Below are 18,453 nucleotides of genomic sequence, written 5' to 3' on the forward strand. Positions count from 1 at the left end.
AATGCTTCCTGACTCACCAACACCCTTCCAGCTTCCCCCTGCACCCCAAATCCAGTAGGCCAAGGCCCCTGCCCACACCGCTCCCCCTCTCTGTCATATTTCCCAAGCCACCCCATCACCTCCAGCTCAGCTCCACAACCTCCCCTCCCCAAGCCCTGTAAACCAGCCTCTCCACCCCCTCCATTGCCACCCCCTGGACACTCACTACAGACTAAGCTCCTCCCCCACAAACCGTTTCGGCCATCCCCCCCAAACTGGGCTCTGCAGGGCGCAGCAGCACCCTCCTCAGGATGGACTTTGTTTGCACAGGGGGCCTTGCTGACCGGAAAGAGGAGGGGGGGAACACGGCAGGAAGCCAGCACAGCTCACAGGCTTCAGATTTTACTGAAAAGTGTCACCAATTTGCCAACAAGCGGCACTTGTCCTTCAAACCCGACATTCCCACCCTCCCTGGGGGGGGGCTTCTCTCCCAGACCCTGCCTCCAGCAGCTAGTGGGGGCACTAGGTTGCAAGGCCACAAATGTCTCTAAACACGGGACTACATGTTGCCCAGGGGAAAGCCATGTGTGGCTCCTGATGGCAGCAGGGCCCCAGCCCGAGGAGCACCGGCCAGCTACAGCATAGTCTCATAGGTGGCAAAGAGCCTCTGATAGCACAGAGCCAGGCCTGTCCAGAGGATCATGGCCAGCATGAGGCAGGTAGTGAGCACGGCCGCTGCCCACAGGTCAGGCCGCTGCCCCTTCACTTGGTCGGGAGCCTCCAAAGGGATCGTGTTGGTGAGGTTCAACATGTAGCCGAGGCTCCAGCCCACATCCACAGCAGCCACCTGAGAGGAGAGAGTGGAAAGTTTTATGGACTGACGAAGGGCTGGCTCCTGGGCACTCAGTGCTGGGCGGGGAAGGAGGTGAATCGGAGCCTTCTTCAGTGATCTACAGCAATATAGAGTGAGCTTGTTCTTAGGTAGTCATTGTGCTGTTCAGCAGCCCCAGAACCCACCCCGGAACCCTCGCCTGGCTCCAGAACGCACTCCAGACCCCACACCCAGCCCTGGAACCCTCACCCGGCCCCGGAGCCCTTGCCCAGCCCCAGAACCCACCCCAGAGCCCTCACCCAGCCCTGGAACCCTCACCCAGCCCCAGAGCCCACACCCAGCCCTGGAGCCCTTGCCTGGCCGCAGAACCCACCCCAGAACCCACACCCAGCCCCGGAGCCCTCGTCCAGCCCCAGAACCTGCTCCAGAGCCCTCACCTAGCCCTGGAACCCTCACCCAGCCCCAAAATCCGCCCAAAGCCCTCGTCCGGCCCTGAAACCCACCCCAGAGCCCTCGTCCGGCCCCAGAACCCGCTCCAGAGCCCACACCCAGCCTTGGAACCCTCACCTGCCCCTGGAGCTCTCGCCCAGCCCCAGAACCCACCCCAGAGCCCTCACCCAGCTCTGGAACCTGCCCCAGAGCTCTCACCCAGCCCCAGAACCCGCTCAGAGCCCTTGTCCGGCCCCAGAACCTGCTCCAGAGCCCACACCCAGCCCTGGAACCCTCACCCAGCCCTGGAACCCTCACCCAGCCCCAGAACCCACCCAGAGCCCTTGTCTGGCCCTGGAACCCACCCCAGAGCCCTCACCCAGCTCTGGAACAGGCCCTGGAGCCCTCACCCAGCCCCAGAATCCACCCAGAGCCTTTGTCCGGCTCCAGAACCCACTCCAGAGCCCACACCCAGCTCTGGAACCTTCACCCGATCCCGGAGCCCTTGCCCAGCCCTGGAACCTGCTCTGGAGCCCTCGACTGGCCCTGGAACCCATCCCAGAGTCTTCACACAGCACCGGAACCCATGCCCAGCCACAGAACCTGCCCCCATCCTCCATTGCTGTGAAATTGTGCTCTAGAATTTAAATTTGCAACTTTAACAACTGAAGGGCATGTAGCCCCCGCAGTTGGGAGGAAAGTGAGAAGCGTGTAACTGATGTTGGCTGTGAGCCTGCAGACAGCCCAAGATGAAAGCAGAGAGCCATAACCTGCCTCATTCATCTCAAGGAATTGTTAATTCTGAAACTTAACAGCGGCAAGTTAAACATCAGCAGTTTCATCATGGAGTATTTCAAGAAGCATCCAGCTAATGAGTTTCTCCCACAGCACCAAACCCTGCCATGCCTTTCCAGTGTGCCGTGTGCCAAAACCTCCCACCCTGCCTGCCAGCTTCAAACGCAGTGCTGCTATGTGAGTGCAAAACTGGGGGGCTAGAGACAGCACCAAAGAAACTAAATGGAATCTCAGCAAACCCGGGGTGACAGGACTGGTTTATTGATCTTCAGATTTCATTCATATAGTCTCCATTGATCTGCCTTAGAACAGAACACAGGAATTGTCAGACTGGCTCAGAGCCAACATCCATATGGTCCAGTATCCTGTCTTTGGCAGTGGCCAGCATCAGATGTGTCAGGGGAAGGGACAAGAACCTGGCAGTCGGCAGTGATGGGATAATCTGTCCTGTCCTCCAGCACACACAAATCACATCCTAGTCTCTGATCTGCCCAGAATGCAGGGATTCTGCTGCAGTATTTAGGCCCACAGAGCTACAGAGGATACAGGGGCCTGGGTTAGACTGAGCTTGTCTAGCTTAGACCGAGCTTGTCTAGCTTAATCCACCTTCCAGCTCCATGGGAACCAGCTACTCTGACTGGAACAAAGGACAGTAACTACAGGGAGTGTGAGTGATTGCTGGACCCAGATTAGAAGGAAACTAGTCTGTAAAAGGAAGCTTACTGGAACGGGTGAGGATTTTATCTGTATTCAGTTTTATTAGACATAGACTTGCGTGCTTTATTTTATTTTGCTTGGTAATTCACTTTGTTCTGTCTTGGAACCACTTAAATCCTACTTTCTGTATTTAATAAAATCACTTTTTACTTATTAATTAACGCAGAGTATGTAAATGCTGGGGGGGTGGCAAACAGCCGTGCATATATCTCTATCAGTGTTACAGAGGGCGAACAATTTATGAGTTTACCCTGTGTAAGCTTTATACAGGATAAAACAGATTTATTTAGGGTTTGGACCCCACTGGGAGTTGGGCATCGGAGTGTTAAAGGCAGGAACACTTCTTAACTTGCTTTCAGTTAAGTCTGCAGCTTTGGGGCACACGGTTCAGACCCTGGGTCTGTGCTGGAGCACACTGGCATGTCTGGCTTAGCAAGACACTGTGTTGGAGTCCTTAGCTGGCCGGGAAAGCATGGGAAGAAGTAGTCTTGGCACATCAGGTGGCAGCTCCCAGGGGGTTTCTGTGATCCAACCCGTCACACAGAGCACCTACCGTCTGCAGGGTTTATAATCCAGACTGCGGGGGTTGGAATCCTGCCACCTGACTGCCTCGCTTATCTTGTGTTTCAGGCTCACCTGCCACAGGCTGGATTTATGTGAGAGCCAGCGTAACGGAGAGACTGGCCTTTAGGGGCAGCTGCACCAGACTGCACAAATAGGCTCCCAGTGAAGGAAACAGACCTGCACTGGCTGCAGGAGAATTGGGGCAGGCAGGGTGACTCAAGTGGCCTTTTGGTTCCTAATTTGTTTGGCTATAATTTGGATTGTGTAATGTAGCTGAGCAGCCACTGGATGGCAGCAGTGATTCCAATGCTGAGATTCCAATGCCAAGAACCCCAGCAGGCTGTATTACCCCCATAGGAGGGAAGAAGGGGAAAGCTATTGCACGCTGGGCTGGGGGAAGCAGGGTAAAGACTGCACAGACCCTTTATCTCCATCTCCCCTCATCTGGGCACTCATGGAGCAGATTTCCCTTGGGAGCCCACAGTGGTAAGGCAGACCCACTCAGGGGGGCAACGGACCCTGCCAGATAGACGTCCTACCTGCCGGTGGAACTGGATTTTGCTCCATGTCTGGTTGTCAAACTTGTAGCCTTGCAGCAGGAGGGTGAGAATGTAGGTGCTGGCAGCGCAGTAATCCTGCAGGCGGGTCTTGTTCATGCCAGGACACACCATTTTCAACTAGGGACACGAGGGGCGGGGAAGGAGGTCAGTGCAAATCTGCAATTCCCAGTTAGCCCATTGGTAGCTTTACTCTCGCGAGTCACAAGTCAGAGAGGCCCCCTCGCCCCACCCCCCCACCCCTTCCCCCACAGACCTGCTATTTCAGCTCCAAGCCAGGCACGTGGCAGAGGCACCCACCTTGCTTTAGACTCCAGTTGCTACCAACCTGGACCAGATCCATGCTGGGGACCTCAAGACGGCAGCAAGGGCTCTATGCCCCGTCCCTGAACCCAAGGCATGCAGCCCTCACTCCCCTCACTGCTTTACCCTGCACTCACTCACTGGAAGCATGCTCTGCTCTGCCACTGGGATAACTGGGACCCTCAGGACTTTGGGCCCAGCAAAGTCTCCATCCTGAGAGGGCAGGGTGAAGAATCTGTCACCCAGGTTTTGCATGAGAAGGAGCAGCAGCCCAGAGGGTTTCTCCAGGGGAGCTCCCTCCTACAGCACGCTTATCCTCGCTGCTTCCAGTCACCAAAAGAATGCCTCTGCTGCAGGAGCTCTGATCCCTTCAGAACACAGAGGGGCCTCCCCTCCCATTCCCGCTGCCACAGCTTCCCTATGGCATGGCCCTGGGTCACTCACACAAGTAACTAGGCTCACAGGATGGAGCCAAGATGGAAAGTGACTCCTTTTACTAAGCCAGCACAGCCACTGCTGGCTCCAGCTCTGTGGCCTTGGGCTGTTTGTTTCCTCTCCCTGCTATAGACAGGGCTTTGCAATTCCCTCTCCCCTGGCTCTCTGCAGCTCCCACTGCTCTGTCTTTCCTCTCAGTTTGCTGCCCACCCATCAGCAAATCTGATCATGGCTGAATTTAACCCTCAGCCAGATACTGCACAAGGCACTGAGAGGAGCAGAGGTTTAAACCTCTGGGAACCTAGCAAGATGCGTCACCGTTTGGAGACAGATAAATAATTCAGCACCGCAGCAGGGGCCATTACACACACCTTCGGGAAATGCTCTGCAGACCACTGATGTGCAACGAGCCAGTTGACCTTCATAAAACCCGGGGGGGAGAAGTCCCAGCATAATTTAGAATCCAGAAGCTACCGATTTGTCCCCCATCTTTCTGCCCAAGCCAAGGTTCCCCGCCCTACAGAAGATCCCAAGGGAAGGAGAATCCCAGCCTGCTAATGGTACCCTTGTGTTCTCTCGTTTCCCTGTGCATCTAGATTCAGGCATTACATGACAGCACTGGTGGCTGCTAACGGGGGGTCTCACCTCCTTCCAGTCCTTAGCACAGAATTGCTCGATGGTGGCACTAACGTCACTCAGGGGCTGCCCGCTGGTCAGGTTCAGAAAGTGGAAGACGGAATAAAACCCGGAAAAGGCCTTAAAACAACAAGCAAAGCAGGTTAGCCAAGCAGCCAGCCCTCAGCGACATGCTCTCCACAGGCCAAGAGCCTCAGCCACTCCGACTCTTCACTGCAGTCTCCATAAACCAGCTTCCATCTCAAAGGAGACAGCCCCAGAAAGGAGGCAGGGTGTGGGGCGGATTCTCTCACCCTCCTTTGGACATGAAATTAGTGCCAGTGAACGGTGCCTGATGCAGAGCAATGGGCTTGGAGGCTCTCCATCCACAGCTGGGATAGAAGTAGCTATGGATCTGAACACACGCACTGAGCCACTGCCCATGGCTGGAAGCATGACTTTCCAGGGCACCTGCTCGTAGGGCAGTATTATCACCAAGGCCTATCTATGATTCTATGATTCTATGGGGCAGAGAGGAGAGCCCAAGCTTCCTAGTGTCTCGTGAGTTCAAAGAACTGAGCCCAGGGAACCCCTCTAGTTCTCCCAGCACACAGAGCTGTAGATAAGATCTAAATAACAAGGGTTACATTCATAAGATGCAGCTTGCACCAGACAGAGGCAGCACTGGAATATAGTCTGATGGGTGTATGGATGGGCAAGAGGAGAAATGGGCATATGTCAGTCCAACACCTCCATAGTCTCTGCACTGGCCTGGGAGAAAGGGGAGTTCAGGAAAGCATGACTGTCCCTGAGAGACAGCACGGACTGAGGCATCAAGCCGCCCGAGTTCCTGGGCACAGACATTCGGGAACATGCACTAGCTTCTCCCTAGGTACGACATGCAGGCTGGGGAGGTTTGGGACTGGCGTGGAGCCCATCTTTCCCTGCTGACCACAGCATTCACACTGCGGGGAAAGAGGGGTACCGTCCCCCATCTCTTTGGTGGAAGCCACAGGAGCACCACCAGCATCTGGGAGCCTGTCTCCAGAAAAAAAGGGGCACTGGGTTAGGAGCAGGGTGCTGTAGCTCAGAACTGATCCACGTGACCTGCCTATTCACATACCCCCCGCATGTCTGCATGGTGCCCACACTGCAGAGCTGGGAGCCACTTCCTTTCCTAAGGCCTTGTCTGGGTGGGAACACTGTGCGGATTTAAATGGAGCAAGGCCCGCGGACGCTCTGATTGCAGTCTGAGAGACGTGTGTTTTGGTTTCGCTTTCACCAATTCCTAATCAGCATAGGCTAAACCGAAAAATAACCGGGTCTGAACCCTGGGGCGTCTGCCCTGCAGTCTGAGGAGTGACTGTGGCTCAGGCAGACTTACCTGCACTAGCTTCGCCCACACTGGCATGGCTGACACGAGCGGTGTCGACACCGCAGCGGGGCCCAGCGCAAGCTAGCCGGGCAAACCTCGGTCCCTGGTGCACTCGTGACACCTGTGTCACCACATCACACTGCTCTTCGTAGTTGCTCTAACGCGGGTAAAACTAGCACAGGTATGGCATTGCAATGGGACGTGCTCTAAGAACCCGCACAGGTCTGGGCACTGCTTTACCCACGCCGGGTTAGACTAAGTTGAACCTTTGCACTTGCCCATGTAGACAACACGTCCACTTCACTGTCCCCTGTGTACAGACAGAGTTCAAAATGATAACTCTCCCCACGCCCTGCCCCACGTGCCCCCAGGACAGCTATCACCAAGATGCCACACTCTGGAAGGAAATGTCAAGAGAGACATAACAGCAGCTTGTTCTGTGCTCCGGGCTGGTCCTGGCTTTCAGACATTCGCTCGCATTAGTACCAATGGGAATTTCCCCCCACAGCACCCCCTCAGAACCCAGCTCCCACCAGTGCGGTAGCCAGCGAGAAGAGAAGGAAAGGCTCCCTTACAAAGAACTGCCCATGCCCCGGCGGCTGGTAGACCCCGTTGAACCCGCACGTCCTGTTGGCCCCACACGCTGTGAAGTTGAAGAGTTTCTGGATGGCACTCCTGCACTCCGCTGGGGCCCCTGTCCCCCGCACCGTGAGGATCTGGCTGGGGTCATGTGCAACTGGTGCCGGGACGCAGGGACTGTCATACAGGGCAGCAGCAGTGACGTTCTCCTCGTATCCCTTGGGGTAGCACGGGTGGGAGATCTGCTGAGAGGTGAGGTTCTCCTAGAAAGAGGGGAACCCATTAGCAGCGCTCAGGCTTGGGATAGCAGCCAAACCCCCATCCCCGCCACTTCACACACACACACGCCAGCCCTAGCAGTCTGGAACGTCCCACAGTGAAGAAAGCAGAGGGCAGCCCCAAGATGCTGCCCGTCCCTATGCACACTGGATTTTCTCCTGAATCCTGCGAAGGAGCCTGCTAATCTCTCAGGGGGGAACATTCCCTTCCACTCTGGGCCCATTCAGAGCTGTGATCTCCTTTCCCTCAAGAGCAGCTACCCAGCTGCAGGAATTAAACTGTTGGATGGGAAGGGGAAAAAAATCAAGAAGGGTCTGACTAGCCGCACCTGCTCTGCTCCTGCAGGCTGACAGCCCCTGTGTACACTCAGCAGAACAAGGGCTGGATTGGGACCAACCCCTCAGCACCAGTGCTCTGCATTCCTCCCGTTATGCACCCACTGGCTCACAGTCCTGCACCCCACCAGCCTCACTCCTTCGGGAGACATTCATTCCCAGGTAACAAAAGATCAAGACAGGATTCATATTATACTCTATGGGCAACCACTTAGATTCAGGACCATCCAGAGCCTTCTCAACAGAGATCCTAAGGCAGTGAGGGTGCAAGTTTTGCCATGGATCCTCCTGTGGTTTGCATGTGGCAGATGAATGGACAATCTCACGCCGGGTTTCTCATTCCTGTCAGGTCACCTTGTGCTAGATCAGCTTGTTTTAAAGGGGAGAACACAGGTGGATAAGAGCCAAAAGCCAAGGGCAGGCACTGATTCGTCTTTACAGAAACACTGTACGCTCGGACACTTTGCCCAGCATTTCCCATTGTTTCCCGCAACTTGTACCAGGAACTGGAGCCAGCAAGCCAGGGGACAGCTTGTGGGCTGGCTTCCCCATCAGCAGCAGAATTTCAGCGTCAGCTCAGCGGGCCACGTCTCACACAGATTCTGCCACCCCTTCCCGAAAGCGAGAGCTCGTTGGCAGCCTCTCCCTGTTTAGGTTGCTAACCCTGTCCCTGCAGGAATCTCCTGCCAGACCTTTTGCCTGCCTAGTGCCAAGAGCCCCTGCTCGGTCCCTCCTTGACACCGCTGTCTGTCCCAGCTGAGCAGGCTCCCTCTTCTAGAAAACGTTGCCTCCAAGCTGTTACGTGAGCTGAGGTCAGCTGTCTCAGGCGCAGAGCCAATGCCTTGACAGAGGGCCCTGGGTCGCATGCATGTGCCCCAGCACCAGTGCCCTGTTACAGAACCCGCTGATAGACTGGAAGGGCATCTAGTCTCCCTGCGACTCGCCCCGGCACAGGGCCATGCAGAGCCTGCTATGCTGCTGGCATTCCCGGAGCTGGGTAAAGCTCTGTGCTGTACACACACCCCTGCCTACAGCCAGGGGAGTTAAGTGCCAAGAGAACTCAAGCTCTGATCCCACCCAGGCCACAGACTTCTCCTGGAGCGTAGGATGAGCCTCTTACGGCAGCTACTCGCACATAGCCACTATGTTTGGTGCCCAACCGGAGACACCTCAAGCCAGCTTTTCAGAGGTGCTTGGCAAGCCCAGTTCTAGTCAATGGGAGCTGCAGGTGCCACTTGGCTCTGAAAACCAGGCCAGAGGCACCTCCGGTGGGTACCCCACATCCGAGGTAATATTTTAGGGTGTTGCCCTCTCTCCGCCTGTTTCCCTCCCGCAGCACAGGGTTAACACCCTCCGCAGCACAGGACTAACACCCTCCGCAGCACAGGGTTAACACCTCCCGCACGGGGAGCAAAGGGGTAAGTAGTTGACGGGTGTGGGTCTCGTTAGATGAAGTGCCAAGTTATTACTAGCTTTGCCTTTTGCTGCACTGTACAGCCAAAGGTGCAGTAGCTCCACAGGGCCAAGTGCCCATCCCTGTCCATGTGTGCTACCAAACGCAGTGAGCCCCAGGCCTGGGGAAGAGGGAATGAGCAGGTTAAGGAGAATACCGCTCTGAGGGACGCAATCAACTTCTTCAAGGCTTGGTTTTCTCCATAGCAGAGGTAGCTGTGAGTATAAAGCGAGTAGCTGCTCCCGTACAGCCAGAAGAGGACTTTGGTGCTGTTGTCCTCAATGGCATGACCAGGGTGAAAGGTTATCTGAGTCGAGGCTCCTCCAAGGTCCAGTGCTCCCACAACCGCAGCTGCCTCAGGGTGTATCCACGTCCCTGTGAAGGAGAACTGCCCCGCCACAAGGAATCAGTTCACCACTGGTGCCTGGAGCTAAGAACAGCGTCACTGGGGGGCCAGGGGATAGAGTACCTATCTCCATAGGAAAGCAGGCTGAGCGAGGAAGCATGTCTGTTAATCAGTGTCCATGACTCCTGCACTGAGATGTGGGGCCTAGGAAATCAGCTGCCTCTCAAGGGGTGTCTTTTCCCCCACTTATCTAGATATCGGTCTCATCCAAAAGCTGAGGCCTGGCATGGGTCAGGGTCTCCCTGAATCCCTCCCGCCATGGACGTGCTGCTGCCTGAAGCTGAAACAGGGAGACACCAGCACCTTCCTAGGTAAAGAAACACCAGCTCCTCTTGTGAGCGGTTTGGTCCTATGTCAGGGGTGTCAGGGACTCAAAATCCAGCTTCCAGAGCCCTGGATTCCCATGTGGTGTGGAAATTCCCAGCTGGAGCAAAGCTGGGACAAGCCAGAGAAAGGAGCACGTCTGGGATATGAGCTGGGCTGAGAAGACCTGCCATTCTGGCTCCTCATCTGACCCGTTTTCCCTAGAGAAGGAGCAGCCCAGCCAGCTAAGGTCACTCCCCAGCCCTCCACCCTCTGCCCAGGCACTGACCTTGACGAGTGTCTCCAGCAGGTAGTTGATTGTGATCCAGCCAAAGGATCCTTCCTCATTCCCAGTGAGGATCCGAGCACCACGGAAATCTACAGGGTACTGCTGGATGGTCTTGGAGACCTCTGCAAAGACCAGGTCGGCTTTTGTGCTGTTCTGCTCCCTGAAAATGGGGAGGGGAGAGATTCCACTGGGCTCCTGATGGATATGATGCGGCATGCACAGGAACTGCCTAATCTAATCCCTTCCCAGAGGGGTAACAAACCTAAACATGAGCACCTTCCCTGGAGGTGCCTAAGTGGGTGAGAAAAGGGCCCTCTGCTCCTGACACTCCATCAAGTCAGTCAGTAACAGAACAGGAATGAAGTTAATGCTTAATTACAAGTTTCTGGTACTTACACGAAAATTTCAACTGCATCTCCTCACACTGCCACGGCACCCTGATGTTAAGAGCCTTACCTAGACTGACTTGTCCTGCAGGAGCCCCCCTGGGAGTTTAGCAATGCACACGCTCACCACTGACATGCAGCCTACTCTGGAGTGGAGGGAAGGCAGTAGGTGGACAAGCTGCACGAGTGTGACAGAGGCACATGGAAAATGTTACCACGTGTGCAGAGCATGGATTTGAAGTCTGTCCCCAAAGACTCCCCCCAGCGAACGGCAGGTGACTGAAATGGTTAACCTGGGAAGGGGAAGGGCCAGGTCAGCCCTGCAGGATTTGAGCGTATGGTGAACCAGAGGCTTCACCACCAAGCCATGGCTGCCTCATCATTTCAGCTCCGCAAGAGGCCAGTGCTGCGGTCACAAGAGAACAGGCCTCTGTGTGGTGGGGAACCGGCTTTTCCCTGAGCGGAGCTGCCCTCCTCACAGTCGCTCCCGGTACCTCAGCAGCCGCATGCCTGCGGTAGCACCGAGGTAGGTGGGCGTTTCTCTCTGTTGCTCCACAGGGATGATCGTCATGGCCTTGTCCAGACAGGCCCTCAGGCTGGCTCCAGCCCGAGTGGGGTTGTCAGCATAACTGGAGATCCCAGGTCCTGGAACGAAGCATCCCAGTGAGAACCTGAGCTCAGCCGGGCCCCTGAGACAGGGACTGGCAATGCTGCTGGCACCTGGGGCTGGAGAACCCAGAGTGAGGGTCAGTTGTTTGCTGGCGTCAGCACGCAGGGAAGAGGAGCTGGTAAACGACTGCTATTGCTCGGCCCTAATGCAGGGCAACCACCAGAGCCATAGACCTGCTGCTGGCTCCCTGGGAGCGGTTCAGTCTTAAATGGACCATGTCAGATTACTTAAATATTAACTCACTAGAACGCTCTAGGCCCAGCTGCAGGGATGCCCTATGGTTCAGCATGGTCATTCTGAGCCAGAACCATGGCGCTGGTGATCTGCAGCTGGGATGGGATGTTCCATGCACCATCTGCTCATGACACCTGCCTTTGCGCTCAGCTGTTGGGCAATGTCAGAATCCGGATCATATGTGGCCAGGTTTAGTTCTAGTGGCGGGCGGTTAATAAATCCCTTCACTGCAGCACAGAGAAAGATGCAAGTCTCCCAGAAGTTCACACTTCTCTTGGGACTACGCCTGACATTTGGAAGTCATCTCCAGGGTGAAAAGCATACCCAGAGACATTCCCAGGCTGCAGATACAGTCCCAATGCCAAGCAGCTAGAGCAGCACCAGGCGCCAGTGCCCCACACCAGTGATTCCCTGTAGCGCAGTTCTGGCCTTCCCTTGGAATTCCCCCCTCCCAGCTGCAGGCCTTGCCCAAGGCAAAGACACCTGCCACGGGCCATGCAGTTTGGAGGCTTCACCGTTATCCATCCATGAATGGGCAATCCCTTTCTGCCTCCTTTGAGCACTTGCATCCCCCCTGTCCCCCGCCCCCACCTGCAAGCTGCATCCTCTCTGCACTGACAGACCCACAGCCCTCAAGGCTGGGCTGTGCAGCTGGATTCTGCTGTTTGGGATCTGGCTTGGAGGGGCAGGGTGAAAGGACAGTGGAGAAGGAAGCTCCCAAGTACGCCCAAGCCTGCTAGAAGTGATACAGCTGGAGCCTTGCCCAGGGCCTCTGGTCACCTAGGGCCTGCTGTTGTCCATCCTCTTTCCCAGCTTTCTCCCCCTTGCTCGTGCTGTCTCGCTCACGCAGCAGCTGCTGGGGAAATCGCTCCCAAGGACGAGGCTGCAGAGCCAGCCTTATGGAGCATGGATGGTGTTTCACAGGCACAAACCCCAGTCACACCCCAAACCCAGATCCTGGCCCACACCAAGGTCCCAGAGCAGCATGTTCCCAACCTTCTGTCCCGACCCGGGGGAGTTCATGGTCCCAGGAAGGAGCAGACCAGGCTGGGTAACAGAAAACCAACCCAAATCTCACGCTGACCCACAGAGACTATAAAGATTCCTCCTGTCCCAGGTATTTGTTATGGTCTTCCATGCCTCTGTGTGTCCTGGCTGTGAGCAGGACTTGGGGGAGGTACCAGAGCAGGGGTGTCATTTCAGAAAAATTCAATCTTGTCAGCCCAGAGAACATTATCTGTATATCCTGCAGCCTCAGGGTGTGCAGGAAGTGGAGCATACAGACCTAGGAAAAGCCTGTGGAGGCCAACCAAGGTCGGGGGGGAACTGCCCTCCTTGCCCCATAGCAAATGACACTCCTGCAGTAGACCACTGTGGGAGAGGCTGCTCCTGCCTGTCAGCTGGGCCATAGGACACCCATGCGTCTGGTGTCTGCCCGTCACCACGACACAGAGCTTGAATGTAGGCAAAGATCGGGGTGTCCACGCCTGGGGATGTCTCATTCCCCCAGGCTCACTGCATTTTACAGTACAGCTGGGTGTCACCCCTGCTTTCCGGATAGCAGTCTAGGGACAGGGGAGGGTCACACTCACTTCTCCCATTTTGGATTTGCAGGTCTTTCCATGGCACAGAGGTGTGGTGAACAGTTCAGCCTCCACCTTTGCTCCCCAGGGCCCACTGCACTATATTGCAGGTAGCTAAAGAAGCAAAGTCCACCTATAATAAATGCGCTTGTCCCGCACCTATAGTGTCAGTGGCCAAACTCACACCTGGTGCAACTCCACTGACTTCGGTGGAATCCCACCAGGGATGAATGGGGCCCAGTTGCTCTCCCTGAAGCATAGAGATCCAGGCAGAAGGAGGTGGTGTTAGGCATGAGGGCTAATCCAAGAGCATGGCAGTAAATAGCACAGCAACCTTTGCCCCTGACAGAAGCATTTCACACACATTTCTCGGCACACGGACACAGCCAAGGGGAGGGCATAAGGGTGAGAGAGAGAAACGTTTGACTGACCTTGCACGGTGCAGGCTTCAGCCTGGCTGACAATGCCAGTGCCGTTCTCCTTATCCGCTGGCCACTGGTAGATGTAGAGAGCCGTGTGCAAGGAGCCGGCGTCAAACACCATCCCGTACTGAAGGGGGAACCGGGAGGGAAGATGACATCACAGAGCGCTCACTGCTGCACAAGGGCTGCTGTATGTGTTCTCAGCTCTTGCGTATAAAGAATTGCACTTTCAGGCTTGACCTTCCAGCCCAGCTTTAACCAGGCCTTTGTTTCTATCCCTTGGGTTTTGCAGTTAGATAAAGTTAGAGGTGGAAAGGGAAGTGAGGTGTGAAACAGCAAGCCTCACACCCCTGTAGTGACATTCACAGAGCTCTCATGATTTGGAGACACACGTGGAATAGCTCAAGCCTGGGGCCTGTTCACGGCTATTGGAGGCTGGGAAATCAGGAAGTGGTCGTTTTGCAACAGTCTTAGAAAAGCAAGAATGAAAGAGACAACAGGGAAGGAACATGAAACTCTGGGAAGGACAGAGGAGAGGAAACATACAAGATGCTCATAAGATCTGAAAAGAGAAAGTAGAAATAAAGGTCAAGAGAAACTAGTTTAGTTACACAGCAGAACCACTAACAAACAGAATGACACACAGCAGGTCTGCGGGCATGGAAAAGGTGTGACATTATTTCTAACAGGCTATCAAACCCACACAGCTAGCTAGTCTTTGTATGCGTCATTGAAGGCAAGGTACTCTAGCAACTGCACCTACCTTGGTTCTTGCAGGCAGATAAACATCCTTCACTTGAACAAGGATGAGGATGAGGGTAGCTATTCCTGAAGCTGCAGCCACTGCAAGAAGACACCTGATATCCCGCCCTAACAGGTGCTTTAACATTGCTGCGCCAATCTGTGAGCAAAGCAGAAGCTGTGTCAAGACAAACACACCCCATCTTCCTGCTTTCCAGCCAGTTCCTGGGTTTACTCTTAGAGAAAGTTCAGTACAAGGGTGGTGGGTGGCTAACGTGTTCCATTGAGCCTGTCACTGCTGCAGTGAGTCTGTTTCCAGCCTCACAAGCATACATTATTTGAGCAATTGTACGTCCAGATGGTACAGCAAACGAGATGACCCTGGTGGTGGGTTTGGTGCAGGGAGGAGCAGAGGAGGCTCGGAGAGGAAAAAGCTCCCATAAGACCAAATAATAACGTAATATGCAGGCCAGGCCCAGCCCAGCGAGGCTGAACTGCTGGTGATGGCTACTTCTGCTCCATGCCACACCATGCAGAGCACAGTTCAAGTTGCCGTAGGCCCTTGGCATAACTACTTGAGCAGAACAGCCAATCACAATGCTACCCCCATTGTCCAACTCCATCATCTCTGACCCATGGCTGGTTCTGCTCTCCTAGTTAGCAGACAGTCTCATCCAGACTGTAACCCAAAGTCAAAGTGCAAGATCCTGCACCATTTCTAGATTCATTTTCCATTCCTTGCCCCTCCACACATTCGCCTCCCCTTTCTAGACTAGCAGAGCTGTTTGGGTCGGTGGGAGACAGGGCACACACTTCGGATCTAGGGCTATGGGATGGGGAAGGGTTTGATTTTTGTGTAAAATATATTTAATACAGAAAAATAAAGAGGCTTGGGAGTGTAATGACATGCATGCAAAGAAAGCATTTTACATCATTCATACCTTAAGACACATACAAGCAGTGCGGAGAGAAGGACCCTCATTTTACAAATGGATTCAGAGGCTAAACATTCCAGGCCTCAGAGGGAATAGGTGAACCTGGGAGTTCCTGGCGCTTAGTTCTGTGCTCACGTCAAAGGGTTTTCACATTAAGGGATGCCAGGTGTTGCTTGGGTGGGTGAGACCAGCAAGCTCAGCTATGCCGTATGGCACTGTGTCAAGCCAATTATTCGTTGTGAATAAGTCAGTGTACAGGTTACTCCTGGGGAAATTCTGTGCTACTGTAGCACAGCAGAAAAATCCCCCCACCCCCAGCAGAATCCCTTTGCTTCGTTGCAGAAAATGGTTTCTGTGGGAAAGCAAAGAGAAGCTGCACCAGTGCTCAGTCACCCCTCCAGGCAGCTCTGCAGTTCACATGCAGCTGTTCAGGCAGCCAGGGGGAGACATAAATCACTGGCAGGAGGAGGGTCTGGGGATGCCCCAGCTACCCAGGGACCAGGGGGTTGGGGGGAGGAGGAGAGGATGGAGACAGAGTTCCCCCCTCCCACTTCCCTGCACGGAGCAGATGGGGCTGGGTCAGATCAAGCCCCAGAACTTCCCCAGGAAGCTCTGCACCATGGGGGCAGGAAACAAAACCAACCTGGCCACATAATATGGCAGCTCCAGATGTTGGCACCCCATGGCAACCTCCCTGGTCCCCCACCGCAAGGCCAGGCCTTACTGGGAATGGCAGCTCTCAGTGACGTTTGTCTGAGCCTGGTCCGGGTGTGAAGCATGTTTGGCATGTCCAAATCCACCTACCAAAACTGACCCCCCTCCCCCAGCGGGCAGCCAGAGGCAGGGCAGGCACGGGCAGCGATTCTCCACATGCTCCTTTCCCTCCCCCACCCTGCTCGCCTCCCCAGGAGGAAACGAGATGCTGTGCAGGGAACCTAACGGGGAGCTGAGAAACCAGCTATAAGGGAGGCAGGCGAGAGCAGGCGAAGGGCAAGTTCTTCTCGGGATGCCTAGAGCTGGCTAACCCTGGCGTGAGCTGGGCATCGACAGGCCTTGGGGTGCCCCATGGGCTGTATTTACTGTGCTGCAAGCAAAGTACAACAACCGCCCTCCTCCGCCATGCGCTCTGGACCCTCACTGGCACGAGAGGAGACAGAGGCTGGACATTAGATGAGAGGCAGGAACAAGCCTGCCGACGTGGTGAGAATGTGGCACCGTACGGATATGCTGCAGGAAACAGGCAGTCGCTTCCCCCAGTCCACATTACATCGTTTTTCTTCTCTCCATAACCCGAGCAAAGCCCAGGAAAGGTAACGCCTCAACTTGCTAATGACGCCCCCCCGTGACAGTGCAGGGAGTGCAGAGGGGAGCCTGCTCTCTGGTCACTGAGAGGCAAATTAGTGCACCAGAAGAAACTGACTGGGGTAATGATCCAGCCAGGCTGCTGGGCTGGGAGGGTAAGAACACAACTGGCCCCATCAGCCCTCGGCTGATAGAAGAGGCCCAGGAAGGAAGGACGTGCAGGGGAGAGAAGGAGGAACAGGGCTAAGCCTCCCGATGCAGAGGCCTCGGTAGGGAGATCTCTGTTCCCGTCACATCCTGCTGAGAGGGCCTAAAGCTCTGCCGAGTGTAAACAGGCAGGAGCCTGGCGGACTGTGGTGATATTGGTGAAGGGGAATCGAAATAAAGTTTCACTGAGCACACACCTGGTGGAGTCCATGTGGTTTCTGCAGGGAAGAGGATGGGGCAGATACAGGTCCCTGTCAGACCCCCAAAACCTCTAAAATGGTGAATTATAGGAACAGCCCTGGACTGGCCCCAGGGAGATAGATGAGATGATCTAACAGAGATCCAGGCTTGAATTTTAAATTTAATATAGGCTAGGTTAAAAGGTGGCAAATTCAAAACAGGTAGAAGTAAATATTATTTCACACAGTGTACAGCTGTACTGTGGAACTCCCTGCCCCAAGAGGTCAACAAGGCCCGTTTCCTCCGATTGTAAGCTCCCTGGGGCGGAGGCTGCCTCCTTGTACAGTACCTGGCACACTGGGGGTCCTCCTAGGTCCTACCACAATACACACAACAACCACAAGGCAAGATTCAACAGGGGATTGGGCATTAACGTGGGTAACAAAATCTTCACGTTCCCAGAGGGATGGCTGACAACACTCTGGCAGGGATAGTTCAGCGTCTGCCTCCAGCTCTGAGCCAGCGCCCTGGAGACTAATGTGGGGGCGATTATCCCACGGCAGGGTTCCTGCCCCCCTCGGGAGCCGCGGGGGCTGTGACTGTGTAGCCAGGACACCAGACGAGACGGCCCCCGGGGCGGATCCGGTCCGGCACTTCCGTGAGCTTTTCAGAGGAGCCGGAGGGAGCCACGTGCCCAACCCTGGCTGCATTTCAGTGAGCTTCCCCGGGCCCCTCCAGCCCCGCTGCATCCCGCTGGGGAGCTCGGGGCCCGGGCACAGGAACGACTCACCCCGCCCCACGCAGCGACCCGGCACCAGAGGAGACGCCGAGCAGCCGGGGTCACTGGTTCCCCGCCGCGCCGGATTCCCGGACGGCGGCCGCCCGCCGCGGAGCTACCGCCCGGCCGCCCTCCCGCGCAGGCGGCCCGCCGCGCCGACCCGCTTCGCTCTCATGCCCCGGGGCGAGCGCTGCCCGCGACCCGCTCGGCGGCTTCTGGCTCCGCAGAAGCAAAACGAAAGCAAAAGCCGCCGCCAAGACCCGCCCCGCCGGGCTTCCAGCCTCCCGCCCGGCCCGGGCTCTTGCCGCGGGCTCTGAGACTCAGCGCCAGGGGGTTTCTTGGCGCTGCCAAGTCCTCTGCTGTTTCCCCTTCCCACTCTTTCTTCACCATTGCCCCACTGTAGAGGCCCTCTCAATGCCAAAGAGAGGCGGAGGTCTGGGCTCAATGGGGACAAATTGTCCCCGGGACAGAGGCGGAGAAATTCCTGCTGCCGGCGCCCCGGCCGTGTCCACACTGGAAAGCTGGGCCAGGCTCGCTCGCGGCACTGCTGTCAAACCAGCTCCCGCAGGGGCCGCTTACGGGGCACGACGGTCTTGTTGCCGGCGCAGCTGATTTCATTGGGCGCGGGGGCTGGGCTGTACCAGCAAAGGGCTTTTTGGTGGCCCAGCTGTGGCTTTTGCTGGCAGAGCTACACTGGCAAAATCATCCTCACCCTCACAGCCCTGGCCAACACAGCTATGCCAGCAAAAGACTAGGCCTGACCTGAGCCA

General features: G+C 55.7%; 1 protein-coding gene across 1 annotated transcript; it reads right to left on the minus strand.

The window, feature by feature from the left end:
* Positions 1-365: 365 nt before the first annotated feature.
* On the minus strand, positions 366-17,929 carry LOC311532004 (ectonucleoside triphosphate diphosphohydrolase 8-like). The gene is made up of 10 exons (XM_084649961.1): positions 17,696-17,929; positions 14,304-14,441; positions 13,550-13,667; positions 11,126-11,276; positions 10,246-10,405; positions 9,405-9,635; positions 7,177-7,443; positions 5,257-5,367; positions 3,856-3,993; positions 366-826 (listed from the first exon to the last, which is right to left on the minus strand). Exons 2-10 carry the CDS (start codon positions 14,427-14,429, stop codon positions 614-616), a joined length of 1,515 nt encoding a protein of 504 aa, XP_084506087.1. The 5' UTR covers positions 14,430-14,441; positions 17,696-17,929; the 3' UTR covers positions 366-613.
* Between the last annotated feature and the right edge of the window lie 524 nt (positions 17,930-18,453).

Source organism: Lepidochelys olivacea (genome assembly GCF_965140295.1).
Source record: "Lepidochelys olivacea isolate rLepOli2 genome assembly, chromosome: 16".
In the NCBI taxonomy this organism is placed as follows: domain Eukaryota; kingdom Metazoa; phylum Chordata; order Testudines; family Cheloniidae; genus Lepidochelys; species Lepidochelys olivacea.

What these genes read in the sequence shown, in the direction of transcription:
- LOC311532004 (XM_084649961.1), bottom strand. Translation starts at nt 14,429, where the DNA reads ATGTTAAAGCACCTGTTAGGGCGGGATATCAGGTGTCTTCTTGCAGTG. An exon ending in ATCTGCCTGCAAGAACCAAG is followed by an intron (nt 13,668 to 14,303) that starts GTAGGTGCAGTT and finishes TTCCCCCTTCAG; the next exon opens with TACGGGATGGTGTTTGACGC. An exon ending in GTGCTAAGGACTGGAAGGAG is followed by an intron (nt 3,994 to 5,256) that starts GTGAGACCCCCC and finishes TCGTGTCCCTAG; the next exon opens with TTGAAAATGGTGTGTCCTGG.